General features: G+C 37.5%; 1 protein-coding gene across 2 annotated transcripts in view; it reads right to left on the bottom strand.

Moving 5' to 3' along the window:
• The window catches only part of TBCD (tubulin folding cofactor D), a 129,477-nt gene that overhangs the window by 33,986 nt on the left and 68,326 nt on the right, over window positions 1–27,165 (bottom strand). For both annotated transcript variants that reach the window (XM_040580054.1, XM_040580062.1), the window contains exons 17-27: window positions 26,396–26,425; window positions 22,855–22,940; window positions 18,988–19,068; window positions 18,146–18,219; window positions 17,098–17,215; window positions 15,545–15,605; window positions 13,992–14,014; window positions 7,009–7,040; window positions 4,820–4,882; window positions 4,298–4,374; window positions 1,922–2,003 (exon numbers count right to left, since the gene is read on the bottom strand). In XM_040580054.1, coding sequence (XP_040435988.1) covers window positions 1,922–2,003; window positions 4,298–4,374; window positions 4,820–4,882; window positions 7,009–7,040; window positions 13,992–14,014; window positions 15,545–15,605; window positions 17,098–17,215; window positions 18,146–18,219; window positions 18,988–19,068; window positions 22,855–22,940; window positions 26,396–26,425 — 727 coding nt within the window. The remainder of the gene's footprint in view (window positions 1–1,921; window positions 2,004–4,297; window positions 4,375–4,819; window positions 4,883–7,008; window positions 7,041–13,991; window positions 14,015–15,544; window positions 15,606–17,097; window positions 17,216–18,145; window positions 18,220–18,987; window positions 19,069–22,854; window positions 22,941–26,395; window positions 26,426–27,165) is intronic.

Here is a 27,165-nt window from a genome sequence, read left to right as displayed (position 1 = left end):
TATTTCCTGATCCACTTCATCATGTTTAGACCTGCTTTAACTGACTTATCTAATGACCTGCATTGTCACTGAACGTCTTCTGCACCGCAGCTCCCATGCAGACACGCATGTATCAGGCATCATGGGGAGGATTTTTAGTAATGGATTTTAATCCCACAACATACAGAATTTCATGGTCATCAAAGACATAGATTTTACAGACAAAAAGATGAAAATACACTTTTTTTTTTCTTTTTAAAAGATGCTTGCATGTATAATGGCGCTTTTGTTACAATGTGTGGAAGAGGCTTTAGAGCAGTACAAGGCAAATAAAAGCATCATCAGGACAGAACTGACTAGACTTTTTAGAACAGAAAAATTTCCACTCACGATTCTATTCTCTAAATCACTCCAGGAAGTCTAATAAAAAAAATGTACCTCTATCTACAAATCTGACCCTAATTATGTCCCCAGACCACCATGGCTACATCACCATGACTCCTTCAAGCACGAGCCAGACTAGAAGTTAACCGAGAATCCAGGAAAAAACAATTAAGCTTCATGGGCATCTATGGCTGCAGCCATCATTGCATGTCCTTCCAGGAGATCCTCTCTCCCTCTCGACACTGACATCTGGCTGAGCTTCCTGGTCCACTTTCATAGAAGTCTGAAACTCCATCCTTACATAGAATGTGATCTATTAACTTTTTAACTCATTTTTAGCTTGCTTTCTTGATTCAGCATTATCTCCTCCTGCCCAAAGTATTCTGTTTTTAGAAAACATTACCTTTTGCTGAGATTATTGGTTTGGGTTTTTTTAATCTGCCTTAGTACCGTATCACATCTTGCCATACTGCCTACAAAAAAAATCAGGCATGCAGTGCCAGCCTGCATGAAGGAAAGCTCTATTTTCAGATTTATTTTTTACAAAAATGCAGAGATTTAGCAATACAGAAAAGATTTAATAATCAGGATATGCTGCTTTTATATATAAGCCATAGCTTCTCTAGGGCAGGGAATGCATGTTACTAATATATGTGACAGATATCAGGTTAATTCTGGGAACTACCATAATAGAAATAAATAATAACGTATTCTGTTACCTGATTTAGGAATGATTTAGTAATGGAAAAAAAAAAAAATCACTATTTTGTTATACATATATATAAATATATATATATATATATAAAAATATATATAATATTTAAATCAATACAAGAACTCAAATGTTGTTCTTAAATTATCTATCTATACAATGCAGTAGTTTGTCTCTGGTGGACACAATATAATTTGATACTTAAAACAAAGAAAGGTCCAATAAAAACAATATAAAAGAAGATGTTGATTTATATGCCTCTGACAAAAGTTTAAGCCTACTCTTGTACCACTGATCCAAATCCAAATAAATGAGGTTTCATATGTGCATTTACAAGAACTCTTGTGTGTCCTGGCTATTCTTCCTATTCCTACGCAATTCTTCTTCCTTAAAGTCAGCCATGATCTCTGGCATAGAGTTTATCAAAATATGATGTGAAAATGTCTCATTATGAATTTCATAGTGAGACACAAATAAGACATAAATGTCTCATAATGAATTTCATTAAAATTCAAGATTTGCCATAAACACATATTTTCTTTGCTTCTTTGTTTTACAGTACAGAATAGAAAAGCTATCTCTTTTTCCTACTATTCATTATTACGGTACCTTGCATTCTTTTTTAAATTTAAATTTTTAAATTTAGACTGAATTTAGACATTCAGTCTAAAGCAAGCAATCCCTGAGACATTTCCTAGACTTTCAGTTGGTTTACCATTCTTTCCTGAACCATTTTAAGGTCCTTTAAAATCAGTGACGCTCCTCCCCATTCTACCCAATACCTCCAAAGTGCAAGTTAGGTCCAGCCCAGTATTTTCTGCCTCTGCTGTAAACATGAGTCATTACCCTGTAGAGCTGGATCAGCTTCTCCCTTTTCATTGATGTAATACTCGTTACACAGCGCAGCCAGTGCAGAGACTGCAGACTCCTGTAACAAAGGCAAAACTGTGAACTTGATATATTTTTACGGTCATACTTTATGATAACTGTGCTTAGAATTAAAAGGTTAAGGAAAAAGAGTGGATTTTTAAACAAAAATTATTCCCTTCAGCTACTGACATTTACTTTCTTTTCATTTTTTCCCAATACCTGTTTAAGAACAGTTGAATAGGAAATATGTGTAAGAAAAAAAATCCAAGAGTTTCTACTCTTATTCCTTCAAAAGTACCAGTAAGCTAAATTAATATTTAAGACATTAATAGTAATGTATCAACTATTCTCAGTTCAGTTGAAAGACCTCCAGGATGACACAGTATTACAAAATACAGAAGCCATTATTTCATCTTCAATATATTGGTGCCAGATTGATAAGAAACAAACCATTTATCCCCAGAAAGCTACAGGAAGGAAACACAGAAAAAAAAACCCCAAAATATCCAGTATTACAATCCTGTGTCTCACTGTGTCTCAGTCTTAATTGGTTTAGAAAAGGACCAAAGGTTGTGTATTGCACCTGCACCTCCTCATCTTTAGAGTGGTTTCAGTCACTGCTACAGAACACAGAACTAATATAGCTGCTATTTCAAAAAGCATGTAACAAGTTTTCTCGTAGAATTTATGGTTGAATTATACTTTTTAGCTAACAATATAATGCTGACCAAAATTATAATAAATTTGAAAGCATACAAAAACTATGCACTGTTCGCTCCATGTTAACAGCAATGGTACTTACTAATACTCATGTTCTCTGGGTACAAGAAATCTTAAATGATAACACAGGCATCCTGTACAGCCTATTCATCCCACCCTCAAAGACACCTCAGACTTGTTTTCTATGCAAAATCCAGGACTTGAAAGAAAACCAGTATCTACATAATATTCTACCTACCACGGGCATTATAATAGCAAAATATACAGAATTATCTGTAGGTTGGAAGGGGCATTGAAAGATCACCTAGTCCAATCCCCCCGCAATGAGCACGGACATCTTCAACTAGATCAGGTTGCTCAGATCCTTCACTTTCTAAAAAGAATAGTTTTCACTCTAAATGCATTAAGTTACATGGGCAGAGTATACTGTATGTCAGGAAAAAAGGTTACTTTTTAATGTCTTAAGTATTGCCCTTAAAATTATTTCTCTCTAAAATATATACAGAAATCAAGTGAGAACTGATATTTACTAAACATACTTGGCTCAACACTGATTAATATTAACCAAACAAATCGCAACTCTCTAAAGTCTATAATTAATTCTTCTAAGTTTGGTTTAGAAGTTCCAGTTATAAAGACATACAAACTCTTTGAAAAAACTGCTAATGCCAAAAGAATATTCCAAGAATTCAAATTTAATCTTTAATTTTCTTCAGTGACTTGGATACATTCTGGTTTACTCTGTCTTCCAAGGAAGACTAAAAGATGAGCGACCAGATATTTGCAATGGCTTTTTATCTTATTTTTAAAACCTAACAAAATGAACACAAGAAGTTATATTCAAATAGTCTCTGTGATGGCTATAAGCTCAAACAGGGCATTCAAAAATTGTCTTTATAATTCAGTAGAGCCTTTAAGAGCAGAAGATCAAACTGTCATGGTATTACTCAGGAAAATTAAGGCAAATAACTGGAGACGTTAAGATCATGTACATAAAATATCACGAAACATATCCATCTGGATTTAATATTCAGAATTAAGAGTAGCTCGAGAGCACAGTAAAAGGATTTGCAACAGTGTTTCATGGAAAATTTAAGCACATTGTCCTGAATAACTGTTGATCACAGCGTTCTCACTGTTAACAAAGATCCTCAGTACATCAGGCCTGAGAACATCATCCAGACTTTCTTTTTGATTCTCACCAAAGCTCTCTGAAACTACCAAATATCAACATACCTTGTACATACTACAGGCACACCAAAACGGACACAAAACACCGTACCAATGCAACCGTGCAGCCAAAGCCAGGAGCTTCAAGCAACTGCCAGCGACCACTGATGGCCAGCCCAGCCCACCATCAGTGGCAGCACCTGCCAAGCCCTTGGTCCACATGTAGACACAAGAACAACCTCTGTGACAGCCGGTCAACTATTAATCAAAAAGCTCCATTTGAATTTTGAGGAATTCTCTTTTTTTTAAAAAAAAAAAAAACACAAAAAACTTCTTGATCCAATCTAAGAAACAAACATTTAAGAATCAATTAGATTTCATGGAAAATAATCCACCATCAGAAAGCAAAAATAGTTCTAATTCTGTATTTAATGGGACCACATGAAGGAGGAACCGTTGTACCTTTATATGCTGTCGTGCAGTGCTTGAAACCAGAGGGAGGCTTCTTAGACTGTCGTTTATTAACCACTGCCAGCCACCTGAAACAGTAAGGCACATAAATGGTATTAACTTTTCTTACTTTCTGAACTTCAACATTCTCTGTGTTATTTTTCACAAAGACCCACAATTATACATATTGATGTATTTCCTTGGTTTTCCAAAATAAACAAGGTTGTGATTCTCAATTAGTATAGCTATTCTCATTTGTTTTACAGTTTAAATTCACAGTTTACAGCACAAACACTGTGTCTGGTGATGCTGAAAACTTGACAGGAAAACCCCCCACATTAGGAAACAGCTAAAAACACATCTTCAAAAAACATTGCCATCTGTTGCAGTATTTGTGTATGTTTTTGGTATTTTTTTATTTGTTAGGCCGCCCAATCTCACTCATCTTTCTTCTTTAAAAAGCATCTTTTGTTAATACTTTAGCTTAATGAATAACAACTAAGATAACGGAAAGTTATTTTAAAAATGACATACCGATTATTGGATCTCCTCTAAATGGCATTTTTGATAGCGACAACTTTTCAATTAAAGTGCAGACTGTAAGAAAATAAGTTTGGTAACTGGATAAATAGAAAAAAAATGAGAAATTGCAGCAATTTTGGAGCTATAACCATATCAAGTTACATTAATTTTAAACCAAAGAAAGTTCGCGAAGTCCAAAATGTGAAATTAGAAATTTAAAGGAAGTTACACTTGTGATTCTTACATACAAAAAAAGCTGCTCTGCAGCAACTGTTCTCTGACACGAGTTAGTCCCATCACTTATACAAATCCATTGTCTGGTGGTATGTTTTCCCCCCTCTGCCATTTAAGGTACATATATGTACATACTGGCCACCTTCCTGTTCCTATACCAGTCTGTAAGGGGCTATGTAGCATCACTGATTGTAAACCATCCTGGACAAGGACAATGCTACAGCCACTAAAAAACTATTCAAATATATATGAAAGGTTTTCCTACTTCTTATTAGCACTTTTTTGGACCTTCAAGGATTGGCATCTGTTCGCTGCACAGAGCTGAGAGCTATAAAACTGGATGCAGCTTTATTTCCTTTGATACTCAGAATATGAGAAAATGTCAATAATTAAGTCCTTATTATTTTAAATCTATAAACTTAAATTAATTCTACGCTTACGAACCCACTTTCAGAATAGAATTTTTTTTTAGTGTTTCAAGGTTGTTCCGGGGAATAGCAATTAACACAGAAAACACTGCCAACTTTTACTATACAATTGATTGACTGCATTGCTCAAATGAAAACTCAGCACTTCGGGAATACAGGATCCTTCACCTCCTGGTGATCAGTTCAAATAAAACAGATCGGTATACATCCATACTCACTATCTGACTGCTTTAAGAGTGGTGGAGGGCTGGCAGAGAGGAGGGAGAGGACAGAACAAGCTTCTATATAATACCACCCTTTTGTTTTCCTCTCGTCCCACAACTTAATCTTTGAATCTTACTCTGGGCTCTGTACACAGTTCATCATCTTCTTCATTTATAACCAACTTACTGGGCTCCAAATCTACTCTTGCATTCAGTCCTCACTGTGGTAATGTCACACAATCAGGCTCCCTGCGCTCAAACTCTATTCAATATTGTATGTCAGCTTCTTTGTTCTAATATTTATTCACAGACAAGGTTAAGTACAATTAGTTCCAAGTTCCTTAGTTCTCTACACTTCTTTAAGCTCTGTTGTGGTTGAGACCATCATCTTCATTAGACATGCAGGCAATTTGTGGAACATTTTCAATTCTACTTATTCCACCTACACAGTTGTATCATGCCAAAATACTGTCATTCGTGCTTCTCCAAAACTATGAAATATTCCACTACTTAAATGCTAAAACATATGACAAAAAACTACCTATTCTTTCAGCGTGCATTATCATGTCACAAGACTTTAAGTTCATTCAAAGACTGCAAAAATCCCCTGCCCCCTGTACCCCTTCTATTTGATCACTCTTCCATCTTGGTACTGAAACACCTTCACCCACTAGGTTTGGATGGCTTCACATCTTCAAAGCCAGAATCTGCTGCGCAGCACTTCCTCCATCCAAACCACGAGCAGAAAACTCAAGTTGGCATCATTTCCTTATCCACCCAGGCTACCAGGACGGACACTTTTTGCTGCAATGCCCTTCCTTTTTACAGTGGTTCCATATATAACAATCTTCAAAATCCATGTGAACAACCCATCAACTTTTCTGTGATACCACCCGTTCCACAAGCTGTTGTTTATACGGTCTTTATTCTTCACCTTTGCACACACATGTATTACTGTAAAATCATCAGTTACGTGACCGCATCTGTCTCAGTGGACTGCTCACATGTCTTCTGGAGAGGAATCAGAGTAAATCAATGAAAGAAGCTAATTCAATCCTGAAGCAAATTCATTGCATGCCACAACAGGAGAGAATGTGTGACATCAACCCTAGAACTATCGCCAACTCTTACACAGCGTTATTCACAAGTGTGCTGACAACCGATGTTCTGGTGTAGCCATCTTCTGATAGGCCTCCAAACTATGTATGTTTTTAATTACTGTGCATACTTTATTTATGCATTCAACACAATATCTGCAAAACAAACTGGAAAAAAGTAAAGGGGAGAATTCATTACTGCATATTTTCTGCTTTCACACCACAGTGGTGATACTTACCAGCTGGTCTCATCAGTTCTCCACCTAAACCCCTGTAAAGCAGAAACAGAGCCTCAGCAAATAACCCACCACGAGCAGTGCCAGCACACTGCCTAGCGAGAAAAACAAAAATCTCAAAACCATTTCAGGATGAAAGCAGATCACAAAATACCTGCAGTTTTGTATTTGACCAACTCTGAACTACTTCTTTTTAAATCAGCTGTTGTCTTGACTTCAGCATGATTTATACAAAACCTTCCGGAATATTTAACATTCTTCTTGCAGAAACATGGTCCCAGTCTTTTTAATTTTTAATGTGAATAATAGAAGACTGTCAAGTTCATTCTGCTTTTCACTTGCTTCAGAAGCATTCCAAACCTGTGGGACTTGCCACAGGACTTTTCAGTCATACAGCCTCTACGAGCTTCTGACTTCCATGACTGAAAAGCAATTACATGCAATTTTTTAACAAAATCTTCATCTCTGGAATATTCAATAGAAACTTCACTTACCAGTTTCCATTTTCATAAATGCTAACTGGTTTACTTTCCTGGCAAGGTTCCCCCTCCCTCCCTACTAAAGCCCCTTCCCAGGTCGTTTTGCATTCATCACCACAAACAAGGGGGTAAAAACTTCCAACACAGCAGAAAAGGAGAGAAACAAACGACACAAGATGTTTCGGACCCTCCTGAAGTAAGTGCATATAACGTAAGGATGGTCTCACCAGCTGGGACCTCAGGCTCAGCCAGCCCAGCTGCCCTGTCCGAACACCAGCCTGGCCACCGGTAGCACCAGGAAGGGACAGTCTGAACTGGGCAGAAAGTGGGGAGAAGCGGGAGCACCCCGACAATGGCAGGGCCTGTCTCCAGTATTCAGCATCTCATGTCTCTGGCAGAGGGACATCTCCTCACCCCGCTCGGCAATGCCTGCTGGTTACGTGGATATCCCCAAGGTGCCCTCAGCGCTGCTGAGGGTGTTCTGCTCTGTGTCACCCTCTGTGGCTTAATTTTTCCATTTTATGAACCTTTGACCCCTGCCCTTCCTTTGGATATTTCCTCCCTCGACTCCTTATTCTTGTCTCCCTTCACTCCTGCAGTATTTCCTCCCTGAGGTGTGCCAAACCCTTAATCACCTGTTTGTATGACCACGCTCTGGCAGAAACTCTCAGCAAGCAGGAGGAACAACAAAGGCTTTTCTGTTTATTTGCTTGGGTTTCTTTTTTTTTTTTCTAAACCTTTTCTTCCCTCCTCTCCTCCTCCCTCCCCACAATAAAATTAGTAGCTATGCTCAGAAGGCAAACCTAGCAACCCTAACAACCCTTAGAACTTTGTTCTCCAACTTATCCTTTTATATGAGCTTCAAAAGCCTAAACATTTTAAACAAGTTTTTCCATTCCATACAAGTAGATGCCTCCTGTAACACGACAGGGTTTTTGACTGCTCAACATTTTCATTGGATTTTCAGGGAACGCAGAGACATCAGCTCCAGAATATTCTCATGTGCCATAGATCAGTCTTCCTTTAATTGGGAAACTTGCTTTTGACAATCAATATATAAAGCTAATGCAATAATCTACAACTCAGTTTATCACCAAAGCAAGCAAGCACAGATTCCACATCTCCATGCTGATAAGGTCTTTGTATTATCTACCCCACCTTCCTGCCACATTGTCTGCTCTCCAGCTTCTAAAAAATTTAAATTAGAAAACAAAGAAATGATGCAAGGAGTCGAGACAGTGGCAAAAATAGAATGACACGGTGAGGCTCCTTCCTCTTCAACATTTCTTTTCCCTTCATTTTGTCCTCACCCATTCCTTGCCTTTTGTCTGTTGTCTTACTGCAAATGAGTATAAAATAATGATCCTGTAAATTTGTTTGGTGTGCAACACAGTCTGCTGATGCAAGGATTCAGATACGGACTTCTGTTCAAACTACAAAGCAAGAACTGAGTCATAAAGGCTGCTCTTCTCCACTTCTTCACACTGCCAATAAGGAAGTCAGGCCACTTAGAGCTACTCTTACATTAATAATCTGACAGCTATCCCTTCCTCTGGCATTACATCAGCTCAATTTAATTTCAGAGTTTAGAGCTCCACTGAGGATTATTGTCCCTGTGCAAGAATGAAGAATGGTGACAGTGATTTGCATAGTCAGATTTCCACGTAATGCAGAAACTATAATCAAATTATCTTTGAAGGCACTGCAACACCACATGCTCTTCTCTGCAGAACTTTTCAAGTTAGTTCTTTGCCTAGACATCACTGTGTCCATCAACGTATCCAAATTTTTTTCTCCTTTCCACAGCTCATACATATTTCAGTTGTAAGAACTGATAATTCTATCATAATTCTAGATCTTTCCTCAGTCACTGTTTAGTTTGTCAAACACGATGTGCATCTTTCTATTAACTTTATCTTGCTCTACAGTATTTCACTAAATTAAAAAGATACGGATCTACCTAATTCAGAGATTCTGAATTCTGCTGTACAGTCAGTATTCTCCCTTTTTGCTTCTAAAGACACATCCACAAGTTGAATCACATTATATGTACCTGTTTCAAGGTTTAATTATTAATTCAGTTTGTAACTTGACCGACGCAGTGCCCAAGTCCCATGACTTCCTAAGCATTCCTGCCAATGTGCAGCTCTACAGCAATGCTTCCCTCCTAGAAACACCTGAGGATGAGTCACAATTTATTTGTGGAAAATACAATCAAAATAGATAATCCCTTTTAGAGCTGATGAATTAAGATTACTGACCTAAGAAATCTGGTATCTATCTTAAAATTGCATAGGCCTGAAACAGAACCAACAGCAGTGCTGTTTGTACTGCATATAGAACTTCAAGGTACTTTTGTGGAATTTATATTTTTTAATTATTTAAAACCTAGGTTTTGTGAGAAGTTCAGTGTTCGTCTTTAAGATCATAAAAATAATAGTAACTGAAGCTATTTATAAATTAATAGCATATACATTTTCATAAACATCTGAATCTGAAATTAAAACTACTGGAATAGCTGAAGAGATTCAATTGCAAATGCTTGATTTCCAGGAAGCTAAGAACACCTGCTGAAGAAGTATTTTCAGGTCCACATGAATAGTAACCAATTGTTTTCCATGGGAACTCTTTGTCCTCAGTAAAACTGAGGTATCTTAAAAGGTCCAGGCTGTATACTTCTGGGCTTTGGAAGTACCAAGTGGCTCTATCGCAAGGTACACAGAGGAGGAAAGAGCTACCTTTGAGCATAGACAAAAAACCTGTGTATTTAACAAAGCCTTTGTGGTCATCCCTTTAAGATGCAGAGAATGAACTATAAGCTGACAAACACCTATTTTTAGGTTACTGTAAATTCACGTGCTGACCCTACACTGTTTGTATCGTATACTACCACCAGAAGACTCCAGGTGAAATCCTGCTCTATGGAACTAAGAGTTTGCCCAGTGACTTCAGTTCGTAGCAAAAGAAATTCACCTTGTAACTCTTCAGAACACAGTATAGCATGATCTCCTGGAACCATCATGCGGCTGGACGCAAAAAAATAATTTAAACTTGGAACAATTGTTAAGGTGAGCTTTGTTGCAAGGCTGGAATTATTTGCTGATTAAGTTAATAGGCCTAAAAAACTCTTTTATGGAGGTGACTGCCAAGAAACACATTTGCCCTGAAACCATCAAGATTAGTTGCAACCTTAAAGGTCTTTGAAATGAGACGAGTTTCTCTTTGACCTAGCACCTGTCAACAGCCACCGGCTACCTTACTCTTCTGGAAACGCTGCAATGCAGGAGATGACAGTCGAACTTGCACTGGCTGCTGTTCTAAAAACCAACAGTTGCTCGTCTCGCGTAGCTGGGCGTGTGATACCCACAGCCCGTCCCTTCACATGTGACAAGAGCAGCTCAGAGCAAACCCTGGCATACGGCACCCTGCGCTGAGCACGTCATCCCGCGCTGAGCGCGTCACCCAGTGTAGCAGTCGCTAGCACACACCGTGCCAATGTCACAGCCAGCTCCGAGGGGCACCCCTGAGGCCAAATAAACACAACATTTGCTGAAATACAGAGGTAGAGTGCAATTGCCTGGAGGAAGCCCAGCACACCCATCTGCAGCGCTTCTGTATCCGTCCCTCATTATCTCATGACCCAGCTCTGTGTATTGAGACCTACATTATCAGACTCAGAACCGGCTACAAGAAAGGAGATTAAAAAAAATTCTGAACATCTATTCAGCTGAATATTAAGTCAAGAACCTTGTATCAGATGATGCCTTTTTAAAGAATCTTAACAGAACTATTAAAAATATTTTTTCTTGACAACTTTTCATACCGAGAACTAGTACAAGGTGTTAGATGCACTACAGAAATGTACCTGATAAAAAAAAAAAAAAAAAAAAAAGATACTAACTGTGCTGGTTCAGTGGAAGCATAATACAAATCGAGCTGATCATTAACACCACGTTTAAAGTGGCAGGCTGACTTCCAGTCCCAAACTAAGACGGCTTAAGGCAACAGATGCCACAAGTTTTTGTCTTGGGTTTTTATATACAGAAGTCATGTTTAAAGCAAAGACAATATAGCTCAATTTTTAGAACTCTAGAACCCGTATAGCACAAAAGAGGCACAATGAAGGAATACTCTAAGTGGCATGGTTTGCATAGGACTTGCTATAACTAGTGCCCATTTAATACAGAAAATCAGGCTCACTGCGCAATGCTCACCTGGAAGTGCACATGCAAATGCTCAAACCAACCAGCTCCTCAAGACAAACTGGTGCATCAAATGTGTCAGAATCCAGACTAATGGAAGGAAGTACATACTGATGTGCCTGGACTTGCATTCCCCTTTTTCAGCGTGCTATGGTAAACCCAGTAAAGGACTTACACACAGGAAGACAGAAAGATACTTGCATTTTTAAAAAAAATGTTATTACAGTAGAGGACAGGATTTTCTACAATTAGAATAAACAAATTTGATTGCTTCAAGCATAGTCAAAATTGAGAGACTGTGCAGTATAGCTCAAAACTTGGACTGTGTCCTGTCTGAAGGATAATTCATGGCCATCATTCAAACTCAGGTTAAAGAGATTACAAAGGCTGCTAAATAAAGTAAGATGGCGAGTTATATGAAGGTCTCCATTACAGCATTTTGGCTTCATCTTTTTTTACTTGAGGTACTTATGGATTCAATGGAATCCTAGAGCATTAGACAATCAAGAAACCCATGACACATTTTCCAACTTAAATTTTATAAATTACAACTTTTAAAAGGGGGGAAAAAAACCATTGCAGCATTTTCACACTTCCTTTTCCTTTCTCACAGGCCAACACAATGTCTGAAAGAAGCTCGACCAAAGCACTAAAATCCATGTAACCCACAAAAAGACAGCTACTTTGTTGCCAGAAGTGAAAGCAAAATATCTAATAAACAGTTGAGACATGTGGCCTGATGCTTTTTGTTAATGCAGTCTGAAAACTAGTAACACAAATAAAACACACAGGTTTTCAACATTCCTACAAGATGTTGTTACACCGAAAATTCCCGGTAGCAATTTCTCAAATGGAAATCTTTGGAATATTATGTGCAATAATTACTCATCATGAAACAAGTTTGGCTTGTTTCACTAAATGCTTGCCCAGCAATACTCAAATTGCTGGTTTGTTTTTATAACCTAGTTTATTTTTCTTGTCCTATTTTAAAATATTTCATGCATACCAATATTTTAAAATATGGATTATATTAGACAGCTCTGTCTCAGCCTAAGTATTAGAGTAAACAGTAGTGAATCAATTGTGCTTGGAGTTGAATTACAAGTCTTATCTAGAATGAAAACATTTCTGTAGGCATCTTATAAATACCATTAAGTGCAAGAAGTGCACATTATGACAAAAACAAATTACACCCAAGCTCCACCCTGACATTAAAGAATTTATGGGAGCCAAGAGAGCCACCCACAAAGACACTAATATACAGTATCAGCATTAGAACCATCCACCAGTACAAGCTACCTTTGGAATGGAAGTTTCACATCAGTATGTACAACCCTCAAAAAGTAAATTTCAACATTTTTTCACATAGTTTCAGGATACAAAAACTTACATAGAAATTCTTTGAACTGCCATTAATTATACAAAAACTACTAATATTTTCTGTTTTCAGATATGACATGTGCAAAGAAGTGAACTAAACCACTCAAAAGCTCAAAGAATTTGTCAGTTAAAGCAGAAAAAGACACTCACTCACACATACAATCATTAGGGAATACAAGTCAATCGTTATGTTTTGATTTCCTGAAATTTAGGAAGAACCTCTTAACTCATATACCAGTTTTAATTCACATTTATTTAACAGTTACTTAGGCAAATTGCTTTTACTTCCTGGAAGCTTCAATAAATAGGAAATTAAAACCAACTCAGTGAAAACTCATTTACATTTTCTTTGGCGCCAAGGGTTGAAAAATTGCATTGAGCCTTTCGTAATCCTCCTGGCCTACTCATTACACAGGATGAAGAAAGTAATTCTAGAATTTAGATAGAAGCTCCTTTAAAAAATAAATAAATTTTGGACTCATTAACTTATTAAAGGTCATTTCTATAGACCTGTTTGAACCACGCAAGTACTACAGTAGAGGTGAATAATGGGAAAGAAATCCATTACACACTGCTGAAGCCACGGATTAGCAAGCACATTCTGTTCCACATTCTTTCCTTTAACTGTCTCTATCACAATACCGAGACCAGTACTTACCACTTTCTCGTTAACCTGACCTGCCTGTGCGTCGCGCCCTCCAGACACCACAACCACTACAGAACGGCACCAGCCTCTGCAACAGGCAGGCAAAGCCGAAGGAACGCACGTGCTTGCATCTGGAGGAACCGTGAGGGACCGGCAGTCCATAGCAGCTGCAAGTAACTTGTGCAAACCAAAAATCCCACCAAGACCCTACTGTTCACATTACCTCTAATTGATAATTTCCAATACAAAAAAATATAATTTTTGCATCCATTTTCTCACCTGTACAACTGACGACTGCAAAGCTGGGGGGGGGGGGGGGGGGGGGGGGGGGAAGCAAAAAACATTCGTGTTAGCAGAGTTTCATGCAAGTGTTTCCATTTTCCCTCCCTGTATCCAACATCTACACACTGTGAGCTAGGCAACACCGGATTATTTTATCAATAAAATTCAAAAGGTAAATCTTTTCAAGAAAAGCTCTCTACATCCATATGAATTTTGTATTCAAAAGAAAATCAATTTAACACATCCATAAATTCTCTTAATTCCAAACCCTAGCTGCTCCTGCACATACCCTGGAAGCTAGTTTGGCTTTTTAAAATACATCTACTTTCCACAGCTGGCCCTTTTTAAAATGATGATATACTGCATTGTCTGAAAACAACTTTGTTAGCTACAAATTAAACAGAAAAAAACTTGCACAAAAGTTCAAACGTGACTGAAAAAATATCTCATTTTAAATTACAGGCCATCTTAAAAAAAACTGTATCAAAGGTTATCAAATTTCTATGTAGTAAAAACACCAAACCCCCAGATTTTTAAAAAAGAGTTTACACCAAATTTGCAGATTATTTATAACAACAGACAACAGCAGAAACTGGAAAGTATCACAGCAAAATAAGGCCACTGTAACAGTACAGCTACTGCTGAGGAAGCTTTCAGGCATTTCAGCGTAGGAAAACTGAAGGAGAGAGAGATGCTTTTTCAACCTGTGGCAGAAGGTTTCACCTATGCACAGAATTGAGCAAGCACCTACATACTTTAAAGCATAACGGGTAAATGGTGAAGCCTGACAGCTTTAGCACATCAGAACTGGGACTAAAAGCAACTACAGATACTGCAGAAAACCAGGAGGAGCCTGAACGCTGGAGTACTGTCTGTTCCATAAGGGAAAGAAATAGGAGCCAAAAGAAAAAAAAAACCAAAGAACGCAGGATGACTTAAAATTAAAGGGACAAGTCAGGCAAAATTATCTCCACAGAAGCACTTGAAACTGCTATGAGCAGGACAAAGACTTCATTTGTCATAAGGAGAAATGAAGACAATGGATCAGATGAAATACAGAATATGATTTTCAAGATCTATAAACTGGTAAATTACAGATGCGAGGATTTAGCAATGAAATCCCAATAAAGTAAAATATAAAAAAAGGAATGGAATCACTAGATCTCTCGAGCATGGTCACATTAAGGCAAGAGCCATACATCTATCTGCAAGGCCAGTCAGTATGTACAGAAAGGGAGAAGAAACTGAAGGCGAAAGGAAGACAAAGCAAAACCACACGCAGTTATTTCAGAAGTGTAACTGACAGCAGCAGAGAAAGTGGCTTAGCCATGAAGCTGGCAGAACACAAAGGGACCAAATACAAAATTATATTGGAGTAAGACACGTGGGCAAGGCTATCAGGCAGTCTGGAATGCATCTCCGAATTTGTATTTGTGAGATTGTTTACTTTTGGCAAAGGGAAGAGGAAGGTGGAGAACAGCTGTCTTAATTGTTTGTTTAAAATAATACAACATTCCAGGTAAAAATATACATTTATACTTGATACAAACCTCTTGATGGATTTGCTTAAGTCCCTCCAATGACTTTTCATTGAAGTAGTATGTTACAGATCTGCAAAGGTATACAAAATGTTTAAGACTGGTTTCCTAATTTTGCTATAATTTTTCTTCTGACTTCATTGTACTTGCAAACAGAAAAACAATCATTTGGTTTCCAAATTATGCTCAACATAAACATGCAATATTTAATTCTAAATAGTTCAGCAAACATAACAACCTAAGTTCTTTCCTTATCATGTAGCAAGCTCATTCTTAAAGGACTCTAAAAAATTTAGTGTCACTTACTAATAGCATTATAACCAGTAATATGCCAAATACACTTCTCAGCTCAGTTGTATTTCTGGACTCCAACATTTCTGCAATTTTTCCACTAATTTCAAATATTTCCTACTCCTAAAAATGCTCTGCCTCTTTTTCTCTAGCTTTCCAACTTACTTGAAAAGGGAAATCTAAGATTAACACAAATTCTTTTAATAGACACTATTGGTAAATACAATTCTTGTTTGTCAATAATTAAAGCGATAAAAATCAGCGCACACTTTGGTATCTATTATTTTAATTCATTTCAGTATATTCAGCTTGTACAAACAATGACAACATCAGATTCGTTAGATGTCACCGCTTTAGATACCTTTGTATGACTGCATCAGAATGTTCTCAGAAGTAAAATAGAAAAGATTAACCAGAGAGTAATTATCCAACTTTTAGACAAAAATTACCCTGAAAGTCTGTCTGTTTCTTTACAATACCTTTCTTCAAGGTACACATATCTATGACTCCTGCAAAACTGTATTTATTTTCAGTGAAGTTTGCACACTGGAGCCTTACTTTCCACTGCCTCGATCTTAAACAGCTGCTCATTCCAATTTAAGTCATGCTAGTATAAAATTCTACTGCTAACACAACTTTCAAATTGCAGGTTTTGCAATAAAGGTTTTCAACCATTTTTCACATGTGATTCTTGTGAAAGAAAGTTGAATGACTCATTTCTTTAATCACAACATCAAAGCAAAGACATCTCCAAATAATTCTGTCAACTACTCTGGCTACATCCCCTATATGTAATATGTGTTTGTGTACACACACATACACCCATATGTATCTCTCTCTCTCTCCCTATGTATACATACACACACACACATATATATCTGGACCAGCATTCAGCAGCAACAATTAAATCAGTCCAACTCAACAAGCTGCTTGAGGAGGTACTTCTCTAACACTGAAGATAAAAGACTGTCCCCCTCACTAGGAAGACAGCATACTTAATTGGGAAAGGGGGGTTAATCTATATTTAAATGGTAACTTTGAACTCTTTCAAGTAAGGCAGCAAACGATCTCACTTTCCTGATGATGAATTCAGACTAAAGTTTATAGCATCATTGAATAAAACGTGAAGGTTTGGCATGACTGATCAAAACAAACAAAAATTCAATTGAAAAGAAGTTCAGTAAGATGGAGAGTTCCATAATTATACTCAGGAAGCTTTCAATAGACGAGACTTGAAAGGAAAATTTATAGTCAAGATAATCTTGCATTTATACCTGTTATTCTCTTCTGCTAATTTACACAGTGCATGGGTGATCTCAGCGCAGGCAAGAATTGCCCCATGGCGTGAATGCAGATCTGTGCCCACTGATAAAGGCAGAAGTCTTGGCAACACTGAAAGAGATCAAATAATTATTATTTTTTTTAAAAAATCAAAGCATAGCGACAGATCATAGTTCTAAATGTAATGACGTCTGCCTAGAAATAATATGGGAAAACCATTTCTGCGAAGTTAGGCCAATATATCCTGTCCATTATATAAAAACCAAGTTTTAAAAATATAAGTAAATACTGACAAAGCATACTAAACCACAAGAAGACACTTTGTCTGCTCAACTACCTCCCTGTTTGGCGTAAATAAAGTAACATACTTGCTGTTAGGCACTGGGATGGCTGAGCGGTAAGGGAAATGAAGCTTGTACTTCCATGGAATTGCACTTCCACGTGCAGTGCATCTCCCCGGACCGCTACAAGGAGCCTCAGCAAGATCCGTACCTACAGCCCACTGGGTGTCAGCTGCTGCCTTTCAGCCAGACCAAAGAGCAGCTAGTCCAGCCTCAGAACCTTGGACGGGCTAAGCAAAGGATCCGGAATCCATGCCAGGGAGCGTTTGATTACACACACAGCAGTCAAAAAGGAATTCTTCTGAAGATGTCAGACTGGACAAGACAAAACAGATCCCCTCACCCTTTATGACATCAAAGCCATATCAACAAAGCTAAAGCTAGGAATCCAAGGGATAGCTGCCTGAAGAGTTGCAACAGAGCTACACCCATTTATTTGTCTCGGAACTGGTAGGGTCCAGCATAGCTGGATAACTAAAGTCCACTCCCCAGATAAAAAAAGATCTGGCAGTATTTTATAATTTTTGCATAAAATCTGAAGACTGGTAAAGCCATTAGTGTCTCTATGCTGTATTAAGTTGCAGGTAAAGTCTTAGTTTTTATTAAGTCATGGAGCACATTTAAATCTTCTTAGTACATTTTTGCTACATAAGCTGGAATGTTGGTATGGCATGCTATGCGGAACTTACGTGTTACCTACCCACATTTGCCATGTATTCAGGAGCCCGTGGAGTAAGGTTATGCAGAGCTTTGGTTGAAAGTTCTCGAATAACACTGAAGATATAAAAAAGCATTTTTAGATTTTTGGGAGTTAGCAATTTAGTAGAAGTAACTAACGTATTGGAAAAAAAGTAACATCAGGAAGGGTCTTCTACCTCCAACCAAAATAAAGACCTCAGCAATATGCAAAAATGCAGTATTCTCTGTCCATCCTATGCTTCCCCCCACCCCAAAAAAAGCCAACAACACAAACCCACGGACCAAACAGACAGCCTACAGCTAGCTTTTAGCTATATGAATAGAACTTATTGCTGAAAGAGACAAAGAAAAACATAAGTGTGGATGGTAGAACCTGAGGGCTCATTCTATGCATTGGCAGGGACACTACAGTAAACTATTATTATTTCTCATGATGCAAACTATTATCAGCACTGATATAATCTCATTTGTGTTATACATATTTTAATCTTCATGAACACTGAATATGACTAAGCACCATCTCTATGCATGAAATCTACTTCAATTATGATAATTGTATGGTGATGGTGTTTACCCCTCACATACACTATATACCATATAAATGTGTTTTATTAATCTATTAACAGATTGAGGTCATGGCAAAAAGACAAAATTCATAAACATGTTTTAAGTGACAGTATGCTAGGGAGGTATAGATAACATCAGCTACTACTTGCCCAGTTTCCTTCAGTCAAATGCTATTGCAAACTCTAGTGTAAGTAAAAATTACAAAAATAATATGGGAAAGCATGATATGCAGAATAGTCACTTGTGGATATTCATATTCAGACTTTATGAACTTACCTATCCCAGTGGTTAATCTTCATGTTAACTAAATGATCAATCATTGGCTGTGTATACTCAGGAAAGCCAGCAATATACACACTGAAAAAGAAATGTTCATGTAGACAGAGTACAAGAATCAACATCTGCATGCACTTTAAACAAGCTACTCCAACGACTTAAAACCTCCAGTTTTAAAGCAACCAAAAAAATTACTTAAATATGCCTTCTCCTATATGAGATGCAGCTGAATGAAATAACACAATCGGAAATATCTTACAATTATTGAAAAAATTAAAACACTTTTGTAAAAATTTCAGATTTTTTATAAAAAACACTATACGTACAAAAAGCTTGATAGCAATAAAAAGGAAAAATAAATAATTAATTCCCATTGTTTCATTCTATAAAATCTAGATGTGTATATTAACTTAATTATTTCAGATTAGAGAAACATATCAATGATGCAATCCACAGTACAAAGTAAAATTAAGTTACAGAAACATGCTACAACTTCAAAAATACAATGGTCCCAAACTGAATACTAGCTTTTAATTTGTCCTTTTTAAAAATCAAGCATACACAAAAAGTCAATTCTGACAAAAATGTTCAAGCTACAAAGTCAAGGCTAAGAGGTAAGGGAACACCAGAATTAATTTTCTAGGTAGCCTGCATAATTATCTAACTTTACAGCCACGCTTGCTTTCCAATCTTCAGAAGCATCAACTACTGAAAGTTAAGGTCAACAAAAGTGAAATGTTTTTTCAGTATATCTGATGTATGTTAAATAATCTTGGAAAGCTAAACAATCAGTACAACGTGTTTGTGTCAAAACGACATGCATAAAGGGACAAAATTAAGGACACACAGATTACCTTAATTTCACCTTTTCATATCTTTCGAGTGATTAACTTTACAACCATAATAGTGTTCCATTAATACATGTGTGCGTAATTAGAAGCAAAACAAAGACAAAACCCAAATACTGTTGCATATTACCATACTGGTAATCTCTGCAATTCATCAGAAGACTAGGAATCCTGAAATCCACAGCACCGACCTCAGCCCCTTGAGCCAATACAGGATACACAAGTACTACCTACTGCTGCTGCGAGCCCTAGAGGAGGATTACACAGTTGGTTTTGCTGGCATCAACAACCAGTTGAGAAACGATAGAATTCATTACTCTCTGTTTCCTTTCCCTGTTCTGGAAGACCGTACAATAATAGACAGGCTTCCCATGCAGTGTTTGAGGTCTCTTCTTCATAGCTGTTTTTTGGGTGCTAGTTCTAGCACTCACCATTCTTTCCAGCCATTTTAATGGGAACATCCTTGCCCAGGTCATCAAACTTGATCTCTTGGTCGATGTCTGTAGCTTTAACTACAGTCCTCATCTCTTTTACCCTACTGAGTAATGCACATAGCCTTGGATACAAGTCTAGCCTTCCTGATAATGTTGATGGTAAGATTTTTGTATCCCACTTTACTTAGATTAAGAAGTTTCTCCCTTAACTCTGCTTTAAAAAGCCCAGAACTCCTGTAATTACATAAACTCTTTACTCCCTGTTCACACAAAATGGGTTTCCTCTACCTTCCATCCTCAGAAATAGTTATTTGAGCTGAATCCTCCAAAGAACACCAGCAAGAAGTTTCAAAAAGGCATCCAGCTTGAACAACTTGCATAAAACTATTTAGATTTAAAAGGATATAAGCAACTATTTATACACGCACACATATATGTATCATATATATATGATACTGCTTCTCTACAAGAATATTAATGAAAACGAAGTTCAGCAGTAGAAATTGATACATTTTTTTCAAGCTTTTATTGCTCTGAGGAATCTAGCTTACCAACCTTCACACCCGCACAGCTCCCTTTCACATAGCGGCACTGTGCTGGCATACAAAGTGTCCCAGGACTGTTTTATCTAGGGGGGGGAAGGGCAGCTAAAGATTCTAGATCTGGCATATGAACCTCAAGCAGCTTTTTCCAGCTACATAAACAGTTACACCACCTTAAGGCATACCAATCAGAAAGGCCCATTCTTCCTACCACATCATAATGACATCCGTTTTCTGTGCAGCCAAATATATGCTTATGTACTTCTCCTTCGATGTTACTCAGAAAAAAATACAGAAATACTTAAGTATTGACCCCAATAATGACATCCTGCTTGAAGATCAAAATGGTAAAGATGTTTAAAAGTAAAATAATGAATGAGATGACAAATACTTTACAAAGAGCTGGATTAATAACACTGAACATGGTTTCAAGGGATCACGCTAAGTGCATAAAACTAGTTATAAAGTATGCACACATTTATTCTTTCTGTTGCACAATTTAAAGGCAGGAATAAGAGTGGAAGAAAGAAATCAACAGCAAAAATACTTCCACTCTGATAAGTAACGTTCCTACAAAAACCCTGGAAATCACAATGAAAGGAGTAATAAATGAGTATTTGAAAATAAATAATATATTAATAATGCAGCTCTCAAAAAGTAAGTAGAATATTAGTCTTCAAGCCAAAATTATAAAAAGAGAGAAAACAGAAACTGCTTTGTCAATTTTGAATATTTTCGATTGTCTACTAGTACAAAAAGCCAGAGTTACAAAAATCCCATGGATGTTACATGAATCTAGAGCAGCATCGAATACCAAGCCACTGCGTCTCCCCACCTCGGCTCAGTAGGCGGGAGCTCTGGGCATCAACGTAGGAGGAGGGTGTGGACCCCAGAAGGAATGACAGTAGGTAAAAGGTAAACATATGTACGGCCTGAAATGATTATGCACAAAAGGGACAATATGGAGGTGAAGACATTAATAATAATATTTTTTTTAAAAAGTAATAGTCGAGGAGAAGATAGAGGGTTCCAGTGCAAATTTTCTCAAAAAACTGCTCATTGGAAGTCACAAAGCTGGCAATGGCATACACCATCACATCTGTTTGCTATTTCTGTTCCCCAAGAATATAACCTTTCCAAGCCTTCCTAACCTGCTCGTTTCTGAGCAACGTGCAACTCCATAGTGCAATTTATCTGACCTATCTTAAAAAGATCTGAATCACCTTCTGTAGGTGCCTGTCTCTTTGCATTGGCTACGGAGAGAGGCTAGACACCTAGGCTAGACTGTCTTAGACAACTAAAGCTCGAACCCAGCCTTGAGTCTTTTTCATCTTCTAATGAGGAAGTGCAATCTTACGTTTGTTTTAGTCATCCTGCGCACCCAGCTTGCCTATGAATTCCCCTGACTTCAGCATTATTGTGTTTTCCGATAGCTGACCAGAACAGAAGACAGTATTCCAAGACAAGCTACTGATTTATAGCATCACCACGCTAGTTTCGGTATTTCCCATTACACTCTTTGCAGACTCCATCCTGCAGTGATCAGATTTTTCAAATGCAACTGCATACTGTGGTTAGATTTTTACTGAGCTATGAAAAATACAGCCACTCAAGTTAAAGGTCTATGCACAAATGACAAATTCAACAACTTGTGCAAAGTCTTTTTTAAAACGGGCTTTAGTTTATTATTTTTTTTTTTTACACACATCAGAGTCTGTCTGCCATCATAACAGCCTCTCCTTTTACTACAGCACTTCAAAATCCCCCACTCTTATCTAAGACCAGCTCACACAGTTCCGCGACACCTGTGAATACTGCCTCTTGGCTGCATCCTCCACGCAGACAAGGAAATCATGGTCACATTTTCACTGTGTCTTACACATAACAAGCAGTTTGATGCAGCAATAAGAAAAAACAAGTTTTAATTTATTCAGAAACAACAGTAATAAACATAATGTTCAGTAAGGTGAAACAATCAGACATATATTTCCTTATGTAAAAGGGGTCACTCATGTTTAAGAAAACTAATGCTTAGAAACTTACCTTATAGTCAGATAACAGTTAACTCTGTTACCAACAGCGAAATAATCAGCTGCAGTTAGAATGTCTATGCCATGTGGAAAGGTGCCCTACGAAACAGCATAGGGAAGAGGGAAAAACCCAAGAATTTATTATCTTAAAATGGAAAATACTTTCCAAATAGGTAACATTATTGAAAACAAATCTACTACTACTCACCAAGCACTGAAAAAATACAGTTTCATTTCTAATTTATAGTAAAATCACTTGTATCAAAGATATAAAGGATATCGGATATATAAACAGTAAAATACCTAGCTTCACTTATGAGTCAATGATAATCAGTCAAAATAAATAGCAGCAGGTAATAAACTATGCAATAGCTATCCTACCTTCAAGTCATATCCAAATATGTATTTGGTGAATGCATGGCTATGTATGTACACAAAAAAATTATTTTTCTACAAGAAAGTTTAGATAAATGTAAACATGGTTTTAGTTTATGTGAAGGAACAAGTATCTGCTGTGATTTTTATGAAGTATAAAATTAGAGATTTAGGCACCAAGAAATGCATCACATGTAGAACACATGGCAGTTCAATTACTTCTGTTTGTTTATATTTAAAATGAATTGTTAATGAACTAAAAGAATTGGGTTGGTTTGTTTTTGAAAATAACACTGGTTCCCAGCAAAGCCTGAAACACCGAATCCTACAGAAGCATCACACTTCTGACATCAGCGCTCAAAAAATTCTGTTTTTAGAAGACAAATTATCTTTCTAAATATGCAATTGCCATCTAAAAATTTGCCTTCTTATATAAGCAATACAAGTCAGATATTCAGAATTCCGATTGGCTATGGCTGATTTAACATACTACTATGCATCAAAGCTGTGTTTTGGAATGGAAGAGGCAGCAAAGACTCCACATGCCATAATTAAGTTCAAATGGAAAACAGCCAACTGAAAGACACTACGCTCACCTACAAAAGGGACAATCACATGATATTTAAGTAATAGGGCTATGTGGAAGTACAGGTTCTGGATATGATACAGTTTTGTTTGTTTACAGCTCACTCATCCCTTCTACATTAGAATATAGTCATGCAAAAATAGTGGAAAATATCTCTAGATCTAAGCCTGAATAATTAAAGAAGTATATACTGCAAGCAGTGGGAAGCTATGAGCTACTGCAGAGGTCTTCTTCTGGGAAGCATAACACCAACAGTCTGAAAAAACAAGGCCTGGAACCTCAGCGAACCAAGAAGGACAGACACAATATTCGTGGCTTATCCAAGCGACTACCTGGAAGCACCAATAACTCAAAAGTGAAATGAACACACTCTCCAAAAACTAGTGAAACACTGATTAGGGAGAAGAATGTACACAAGAGAAACGCCTCAGTATGATTTGTGGCCAAACACCAAGACATACAATGAAATATATAAGAATGTATCCACACGAATGTATTACATAAGGAAAATCAGGGCTAAAAAAATTTCAACTCTAGCTGCCAGTTGGACCTTGCTATCTATTACTTGACTGTCAGTGTGCCGATTTGATGCCATCTCACCGAAGGTCACGGTGCCACACTGCATGTCAGTGAGACAGCAAAATTCCTGAGACCAAGTTCATGAGTACAGAGGTCACAGACGGTGGCAGAGGCGGGCTTCCAAGGAACAGCCAACAGCTTCTATTCTGCCAGAACACTGAAAACTTACTTCCCCAAAATCAAAGTTTAGTTAATCACAAGTATGTGCATTTTTGTGACCTAAACTTTTTAAAAAATTCGTATTTTTCAAAGTTCGCATTTCCATGAAGTGTAAGCTACAACGGTTTCTTTTTCCGAGGCCACAAAGGCAAGCTCTTGGACTCAGGGCATGCTGAATTGCAAAGGTGAAGCGGGCAGGAACCAGAAAGTAAGCAAGGCTGACTTTTTTCTCCACCTAGTCAATATCAGCATACTTCAGATGAGGAATATGTTTTAGCTCCTTCCAATTCAGAGAAAGGGTGTCTCTTTCAACATACTACATCCAGGGAAAGAACTACAGAGGGTGTATCCGCTGATTAAGTAACCATTTTCCTAGGCGGTAAGGAATGGTTCAGTAAATAGAACTTCTGAACTTCTGCAGGAACCAACTGGAGTCCCAAAGTGTTCTTAATGCCATGAAAACCGACTATTTCACCGCAAACTTCTCCTCCATGTGCCAACGTATAAGCCAAAAATTGTTGTGTGTTCTACCAACACTGACAAATTTGAATCACGGGTCAAAGCAGAGTCAATAAGGAAACTTTCTGGTTGTTAACTAACACAGACTGTACTCCTCTGATTAAGAAATTAAAAAACTCCACCAAATTTTTGCTACACAGAAGGATTTCTAAACCTGCAGCACCCAGGAGCCCTCTGTCACCTGGAACTGAAGTCACAGTAAGGTGTTTACTTCATTCCCAAGTGGATCCAGGCTGGGCTGCTGTGCAATGACTAACCAGCCTCTCCAGGGCACTAACTACAGACCCAGGCAAGAATCACACTGGCTTCTACTTATCACAGACCTAGCTGGGTCAGGACACCAAAAATACCCACCCTCTTCCTCCTAGTCTCCTTGCACCCTTTCCATGCTATTAACCTAATTCTTTCTAGAAATACACACACCAGCCACCAACACGTTGCTTAATACCCTCAGTGCTAAAGGAGTAATACCCAGCTCGTAACACAGAGACCTTCAGGAATGAAATCAGTGAAAGACAGACAACATTTTAACAAAGGTCCCTCAAAGAATGGCTGATTGATAACAAAATTTGCTTTAATCATGCTCACATGCCCCACTGTCAGAAGAATTCACTAGCTGGACCACCCACCCACCCTTCCCACCACCGCACTCCACCCCCCAAGTTGTATATTCCAGATGAGAAACCAGGAAACTTTGAAATACAAGTCCTTAGCCTATTTACTTCTCCTCCAAGGTTGCAAATCAAAGTTGTCTGAGCATTTTAACTACTTAAATGTTGCCTAGTTACACAGAAACCTACCACATTACTCTTTTTCCAAGCACTCGGGTATCTCCCAAAGTAACAGGTATCTCAAAATGTCTGGATGGTACATCATGGTACAACAGGCAAAACCAAACACTGAGTTGAAGACTCTGAACCTAATTCACTGTTGTATCACCAACCACAGCAAAGATTGTGCACTTCAGCTGTTCTATTAAAAACTAGAAAGTCAATGAAACAAAAAAATAACAGAAAAATTGACTTTTCCTGCTTTAAGAGCATTGCTGTTTGCAAGGTGTATAATGGCAGTCATACATACTGATTTTGTTTTTCAGAATGACTAAAAATCACCAGAAAGTTCATTTTCTTCCAAAACTAGAGCACTATAATAAAACTCACATTTCAGAAAAAATATTTTACAATAACTTGTTTGCTGATAATGAAAATAATTATTTTGTGACAACCTTTTACTCAATTTCTCTGAAGCCACAGCATCTAATTTTGATTTTAGGTACTACACGTTTACAGTAGCCTCCAAGGCACTAATGAATGAAGATTCAGGAAAGTTACCGTACCTGTCTCCCAACATTCTCCTGGAAGGCAGCCTAAGGAACAGAGAACAAACATACCAAAACGAGTCAGGTTTGCTTTTTGATAAACACCAGATCATGAATTCAAAACACACAACAATATAAATGACCCATGGCTTTTCTCTTTTAAATAAAGTAAGCTTTGTCAGTAGAACAAGCCCACAGGGCTTTTTTGTTTCGGCGTCTCTATGGTTCTGGGGTTCTTAAAGCTGTATGTTGCATGACAGCAATTTAAGAATGCAAGTTCATTAAACTAGTCACACCCACAAGAGTGCTTTTGAGTAGTGACACAAGGCTTCGCACTGGAATTGAAAGTCAATACCTGTAGACAACAGAAATTGAGACAGCTCGCTTTTGTCTGACCATGTCAACACAAATTGCCAATAGTAGGCAAAGGCTGATTATTAACGAAACTTCAGACAAAAAAATATTGGGACTGCAATATTGGGACTGCAATACTTATTTAAAAGATACACATCTGAAAGCACACTGAAACACTCCAATGACAAAACCTGAAAACAAAATTCATGTATGTTTCTTGTGTTTTGCATTAAACAAACTCAAAATCTTGCAAAATGCAACAAATATAGCCATAAAGTTAATTTCTCTACTTGTATGGCATACAGAATAAAACCTACTTAACTCCCTGCTCCCCACTCGAATTTTCTACGAAAAAAAAGCCAGTTATTTTTTGTTCCTTGAAAGGTTATACAATCATAAGTACTAATAAGAACTTTGGAAAACATTAAGTATTT

This window comes from Falco naumanni, chromosome 1 (assembly GCF_017639655.2).
Source record: "Falco naumanni isolate bFalNau1 chromosome 1, bFalNau1.pat, whole genome shotgun sequence".
In the NCBI taxonomy this organism is placed as follows: Eukaryota; Metazoa; Chordata; class Aves; order Falconiformes; family Falconidae; genus Falco; species Falco naumanni.
The sequence above is the reverse complement of the archived record's forward strand: the minus strand, read 5'-3'. Positions and strand labels throughout refer to the sequence as shown.